The following is a 7,500-nucleotide window of genomic DNA, read 5'->3' on the forward strand; positions in this document are numbered from 1 at the left end:
TTTGTTGTACCGCTTTTTGTGTAGTTAATCTAGATTCCATTTGTTCTTGGGCGTATTGGGCACTACCGAAAACAAGTCTTCATCCTAACAATAAGAGAAAAAAATGAAAAAAAAAAACAAAACTGGATTACCTCTTCAAAAAATTGTTATGATTCCTTGATCCAGAGAGAATCCTAATGAAAAAAAAAAGACTCACATATTTTTCCTCATTACTGGTTCCCTTTCCACCGCTTGTCCTTGGTTGCCCCAGACCTTTCGGCCCCGTGTTCCATCCCAGTGAGTATGTTTCAGTGTAGCCGATGCGCCATTGTTCCCCTGTGGGGTGACAAGAAGGGATGTGAGAGCCATTTTTAAAAAGAACGTATTTTTTTTTTCTTTTAAATAGCACTCATTATCGTGTAGAGCGGATCATTTATTTCGTCTTGATACACACTTTCTCACATTCCTTTTTTTAAATAAATGTATGTTTTTATTTATTTATTTTTTTAGTGGAAGGCAGTGTTGTCTCTTTTACCCGCCCAACCACTGACTTCCTGTAGTGTTCTGACGAGTAGTTTTTCGTTCTACCCAACGCTTGTCTCACTCTTTTCCGTCTGATACACAAAGCTTATATGTTCTTGAAGCCATCATTCACGGCAGACGTACCACCGTAGATATAGATCTTTGTTCAGTCATCACAAAAGCAAGTCTTGTGCATGCTTTCTATGCATTACCTGACTGTGAATGCAAAATTGAAGAGGAGACCAAATTCTTATCTCTTGTACGTGAATGTTTGTTTTGATATATAACTTTGCGAAATGTATGAACACGAATTTTCCATTTGTTATCAGTAATACTATTAAGAGATGTTATCATCATTATCATCTTTATCATCATTAACATTATATCATTATTATTCCTGTTCATAGCAATGGTAATAATAATGATAATCATATCAATAATGATGATAACAATGGCGATAATGATAATAATGATAATATTGTTATTAACATTAATATCATTATTATCATTATCAGCTGTTATTACTATCATTACTATTGCCATCATCATCATTATTGATATTATTATTGATATTGTTGTTATCATTACCATTATTATTATTATTATTATTATTATTATTATTATTATTATTATTATTATTATTATTATTATTATTATTATTATTATTATCATTATTATTATTATTATCATTATTATTATTATTATTATAGTTATTATTAATATCATAATCATCATCTCCATCATCCTCATTATTGTTATTAATATTATTATTATTATTATTATTATTGTTGTTGTTGTTGTTGTTCCTATTATTATATCATTATGATTATTATTATTGTTATAATTTATGATTGTTATTATTATTATCATTATTATTATTATCGTTATTATTATTATTATTATTATTATTATTATTATTATTATTATTATTATTATTATTATTATTGTTATAATTATTATCATTATCATTATTATTATTATTATTATTGCTATTCTTGTTTATATTTTGATCGATATTAGCATTATTATTATAATCATTATTATCATTATCATCGTCATCATCATCCTTATGATGAATATCATTATCATTTTCATTATTGTTATTTTTATTATTATTGTTTATTATTATTATTATTATTATTATTATTATTATTATTATTATTTATATTATTATTATTATTATTATTATTATTATTATTATTATTGTTATTATTATTATAATAAAATTAACAATAGTGATCATAATCATAATGGTAATAATGATAATTATGATGACTGATAACAATGATAGTAATAATAAAGATAAAACTAATGATAATAATGATAATACATTAATTGTTATCTTTTTCACTTTTACCGTTATTTTATGAACATTATTATCATTATCACCATGGTTATTATTGCTATGATCATTGTTATTAGTATCTTTAATGGTTTTGTTATGATTATGATTATCATATTGTTATATTTTTTATTTTGTTTTGATTATTAATCATTAGTCATTATATGACTATTATCATTGGTTTTTACCAATTATTATTATTATTATTATTATTATTAGCATTACTATTGAGATCAATATTATTATTATTATCATTTCTATTGATATTATCAATATCATTATTGTTATCAGTTTCCTCATCTTTGTCATCATTGCTATTATCATTATTATTATTACTACTACTATCGTTATTATCGTTATCATTATTATTATTATTATTATTATTGTCTTTAGTATCATTATTATTATTATCATCAGTGTTATAATCCCAATTATTATCATTATTATTATTATTATTATTGTTATTATTATGATATGATAATAAAAGCGATACTGATACTAATAATGATAATAGTGACAAGGATAATGATTATGATTATATTATTATCATTATAGTTATTTATTTTAATTATATTATTATTTTTGTCATTGTTTCAGTATCATTATTATTGTTATCATTATTATGGTTATTATTATTATTATTATTTTGTTATTGTTATCATTATCTTTACTATATTATTACTGCAATAATGATAACGATAATAACAGTAATAGTGACTTATTATTATCATCATCATCATTATTGTTGTTCTTTCTGTTGTTGCAGTTATTGTTGTTATTATTTTCATTATTATCTTGATCATTATTAGTGTTAATACCATTTTATCCTTATTATTATTCTTTTATCATTTCGTTAACACAAAAATATTATTGTTATTATTGTTCTTGTGATTATCATTATTTTAATTCATTATCATTATTATCATTATCATTATTGTTATTATCATTAGTATCATCATCATCATCATCACTATTATCATTATTATTATTGTTATTGTTGTTGTTATTATAAATTTTATTGTTATTATAATTATACTAATTATTATCATTATCATTATAATTATACTAATTATTATCATTATCATTATTATTAATGCCATTATCATTATCATTATCATTAATGCCATTATCATTATCATTATCAATGTCATTACTATTATTATTACTATTATCATCATTATCACTACCATCATTATCCTCACCATCATCATCAAAATCACCATCACCCTAACCATCACCATCCACATTAATCATCGTTATTCTCAGGCACGCAACACATCCGTTTCCACGTTGTGTTTCGTCTCAGGCATTTATTTAAACACTTGTTATGATTCCCCGACGTGAGTCATGAGATTATCTGCAGGAAATGCGCTACGTATTTTTTTTTCTTTTTTTTTACGTTTATAAGGATTACGAGATGGTGCGAGTGATGCTGCATCTCATGAGGGAGATGAGTATGGTGATGAATAAGGGAAGGACCGGGGAGTGATATCATGAGGACTTTGATGCGGTAGTTCTATCATCCCTATAACTCACGGTATCGATGTGGGAGAAGCTGGTGTTAGCTTGTGTGGTATATTTGGATGCGTTTGTACATTATCATACATTTGCATCGTGTAGGTGGCTGGGGGATTATGCTGGTAGGTGCGTGTTTGTTTACGCCTCTGTGGGAAGGGTGTGTGTGTGTGTGTGTGTGTGTGTGTGTGTTTGTGTGGGAGTGTGTGTGTGTGTGTGTGTGTGTGTGTGTTTGTGTGTGTGTGGGTGTGTGTGTGTGTGTTTGTTTGTATGTGTGCGTGCGTGTGTGTGTGTGTGGGAGTGTGTGTGTGTGTGTGTGTGTGTGTGGGAGTGTGTGGGTGGGTACGTGGTGTGTACGGTGCTGTGTAAGTGTGTGCATGTGTGTGTGTGTACGCGTTTGTGTGCGACTTGCGATTGTATAAAGAGAAGCAGGTGTTTTGTCGCAGTGGCGTGGGTGTTGTATTGCAAAAGAGACTGAGAGTGACAACGTATGCTTTGCCTCGCTCGTCCTCCAGTGTGCTATGGCGGAAACAATACGTATAGTGAAAGTGAAGCGCACTGTACTGTGTAATCCCGGCGCTCCTGCTTCGGTGATGTACTTACACAAGAGACTATTATCCCGTGATCTTTCCTCTATGTGAATATCATCTCTCGCGTGTGCATTAGTTTCGTCAATTACATCGATACGCGGCGAAAAAAAAGCGAGGCGATTCTCAACACTGAAGAAAAGTTGAAAAGCGAAAATTAGTTCTTTCACAATAGCTTGTCTTGCTCCCGGGAACGGACTTGGTAGCAATACACAAGCGAAAAAAAACTGCAGGAAGCTTATTGCACGAGAGAGCGGCTTGCAATTGAAACTAAGGATGTGGGGGTGAGTTGTAGACATTGTTAAACGATAACTGCATTTTTTTTTTTTTTGCACCGAAGGCAAAAAATAGAAATATATATTTATACTTTTTTATGTGATAAAGGTGCATCCTCGTATTAGATCTGGAGCCATAAAGTTCAAGGTCTTGTGTCACAAGTTTGTTCCACACACACAGACACACACACACACCCACACACACGCACACATACACACACACACTACACACACACACACACACATATACACACTCACACACACACACACACACACACACACGCACACGCACACACACACGCACATCTATATATAACACTGGAAAGCCACCCTGCGTGTGCATGTCACACAAGGCGCATCAGAAGCGCCATCATCCCGTGGCGCTTTGGCCCGACATAAACATCCGATAATTTGCTACTTAAGGATTCTCGGACGTTTTTAGGGGGTAGGATCCGCTTTAAATAGGTTTACGGACATTTTTTTAGGACTGGCGGGGGTAGGATCCGCTTTAAATAGGTTTACGGACATTTTTTTAGGACTGGCGGGGGTAGGATCCGCTTTATATAGGTTTACGGACATTTTTTTAGGACTGGCGGGGGTAGGATCCGCTTTAAATAGGTTTACGGACATTTTTTTAGGACTGGCGGGGGTAGGATCCGCTTTAAATAGGTTTACGGACATTTTTTTAGGACTGGCGGGGCTAGGATCCGCTTTAAATAGGTTTACGGACATTTTTTTAGGACTGGCGGGGCTAGGATCCGCTTTAAATAGGTTTACGGACATTTTTTTTAGGACTGGCGGGGGTAGGATCCGCTTTAAATAGGTTTACGGACATTTTTTTTAGGACTGGCGGGGGTAGGATCCGCTTTAAATAGGTTTACGGACATTTTTTTAGGACTGGCGGGGGTAGGATCCGCTTTAAATAGGTTTACGGACATTTTTTTAGGACTGGCGGGGGTAGGATCCGCTTTAAATAGGTTTACGGGCATTTTTTTAGGACTGGCGGGGCTAGGATCCGCTTTAAATAGGTTTACGGACATTTTTATAGGACTGGCGGGGGTAGGATCCGCTTTAAATAGGTTTACGGACATTTTTTTAGGACTGGCGGGGGTAGGATCCGCTTTAAATAGGTTTACGGACATTTTTTTAGGACTGGCGGGGGTAGGATCCGCTTTAAATAGGTTTACGGACATTTTTTTAGGACTGGCGGGGGTAGGATCCGCTTTAAATAGGTTTACGGACATTTTTTTAGGAGTGGCGGGGGTAGGATCCGCTTTAAATAGGTTTACGGACATTTTTTTAGGACTGGCGGGGGTAGGATCCGCTTTAAATAGGTTTATCGATTGTCTTCCCATGGAGAGGAGAAAGGAAAGGAAAGCTACGGGACAGGCGAGGAATGAGGCTATTTTTAGGGACGCGCAAGTGTTGGGGGTCATCTGCCTGACAACTGGGGGCGCTAACGGAAGAAGCAGGGAAATTTTGCAGGCTCTGTGTCGCACTTACGTTTATCAAGCGTGCCAACGAGAGAGAAGGAGAGATAGATAGGTAGGTAGATAGACAGACAGATAGATAGATGGATGGATGGATGGATGGATAGATAGATAGATAGATAGATAGATAGATAGATAGATAGATAGATAGATAGATAGATAGATAGATAGATAGATAGATAGATAGACAGACAGACAGACAGATAAGAAGGTGGATAGACAGACAGACAAGAAGGTGGATAGACAGACAGACAGACAAGAAGTTAGATAGACAGACAGACAGACAAGAAGGTGGATAGACAGACAGACAGACAAGAAGGTGGATAGACAGACAGACAGACAAGAAGGTGGATAGACAGATAGACAGACAAGAAGGTGGAGAGACAGACAAGAAGGTGGATAGACAGACAGACAAGAAGGTGGATAGACAGACAAGGAGGTGGATAGACAGACAGACAAGAAGGTGGATAGACAAACAAACGACCACACCAACACACCATCTAACAGACTCAGCAGTCAGGCATGTATATATAGACAGCAACCAAGACAAAAAAAGAAAAAAAAAAAAGGAATACAAAGCCGGCAGAGGAGGGAAGGTAAAAGAGAGAGAGAGAGAGAGAGAGAGAGAAGATAAAATGCAAATGGGTTGTGTCTCAACCCTGGAAAAATTGCGAGGACTGGACTGTCGTTACGGGCCCCGGGTGAGCTCATTATCACGGTGACGCAAGAAGGGGGAGTCGAACCGACCTGACGGAGGGAAGGAGGGAAGGAGGGAAGGGGAGAGGGGGAGGGGGGACGAGGGAAGATGGAGGGAGGAGAGGGAAAGAGGGAGGGAGAATGGGTAAGGAAGGGAGGGAAGGGGAGAAGGGGAGGGGCGAGGGAGAATGGGTAAGGGAGGGAGGGAGAGGAAGGGGAGGGTCGAGGGAAGATGGAGGGAGGGGGAGAATACGTAAGGGAGGGAGGGAAGGGCGAGGGAAGGAGGGAGGGAAGGGGAGGGGCGAGGGAAGAAGGTGGGAGGGGAGAGGATGGGTAAGGGAGGAAGGGAGGGAAGTGAAGGGGCGAAGGAAGAAGGAGAGGGGAAGGGGGGAGAATGGGTAAGGGAGGGAAGGAGGGAGGGGGGAGAATACGTAAGGGAGGGAGGGAGGGAAGGGGAGGGATGAAGGAAGAAGGAGGGAGGGAAGGGGAGGGGCGAGGGAAGAAGAAGGGAGGGAAGGGGAAGGAGGAAAAGGGGCAAGGGAGGGAGGGAGAAGGACGAGGGTGGAAGGAGGGAGGGAGGGAAGGGGAAGCGGAAGTAGGGGGAAGGGAGGTAGGGAGAGAGCGGAAATGCAAATGGAAGGGAGGGTGAGGCAGGAAAAAAAGGACAAATCGAGGGGAAGGGGGAATAGGAGAAGGAAATAAAGAAAGAAAATAAAAGGATAAGTGAGAGGAGAGCCAAGGAAAGCAAGAAAGAAAAGAAAATGGACAGAGATGGTAATGGAAGAAAAAAAATAGATAGGCGCAAGAAAGGCCAGCGAAAGGAAAGAAAAAGAAAAACAAGGACAGTTAAGACTTGACAAGGGATCACCAGAAGGGCAAAAAGAAGGAAGAGAAGAGAAAATAAACGAGAAAAGGAAGGAGGGAGAAGAAGAAGGAGAAGGGAATAGAGGCGACAGTATTTTACCACAGCGGCTGGAGTAGAAATCCACTTTTGTGACTATTCCGAGAAAAAAAAAAGTGTTTGGGGAAAAAAGTGTTAGACTGGCATAAATTCTATTAGGTTGAGTGGCAAGGCGAGGCGGGAAGAGGAAAAA

At 36.9% G+C, this 7,500-nt stretch overlaps 1 protein-coding gene across 7 annotated transcripts in view; it reads left to right on the forward strand.

Moving 5' to 3' along the window:
• Positions 1 to 7,500, forward strand: part of LOC113806956 (uncharacterized) — a 44,657-nt gene that overhangs the window by 7,150 nt on the left and 30,007 nt on the right. For 2 of the 7 annotated variants that reach the window (XM_027358085.2, XM_070126673.1), the window contains exon 1: positions 3,685 to 4,229. The exons of 3 other annotated variants lie outside the window; for them this stretch is intronic. Coding sequence is in view for 1 of the 4 variants with exons in the window: in XM_070126673.1 (XP_069982774.1) it covers positions 4,222 to 4,229 (8 nt within the window). In the remaining 3 variants the exon portion in view is untranslated. Of the gene's footprint in view, positions 1 to 3,684; positions 4,230 to 7,500 lie in introns of those variants that run through there. 2 more of the 7 variants (XM_027358086.2, XM_070126676.1) reach the window with 1 other exon arrangement.

This window comes from Penaeus vannamei, chromosome 10, assembly GCF_042767895.1.
Source record: "Penaeus vannamei isolate JL-2024 chromosome 10, ASM4276789v1, whole genome shotgun sequence".
Lineage (NCBI taxonomy): Eukaryota > Metazoa > Arthropoda > Malacostraca > Decapoda > Penaeidae > Penaeus > Penaeus vannamei.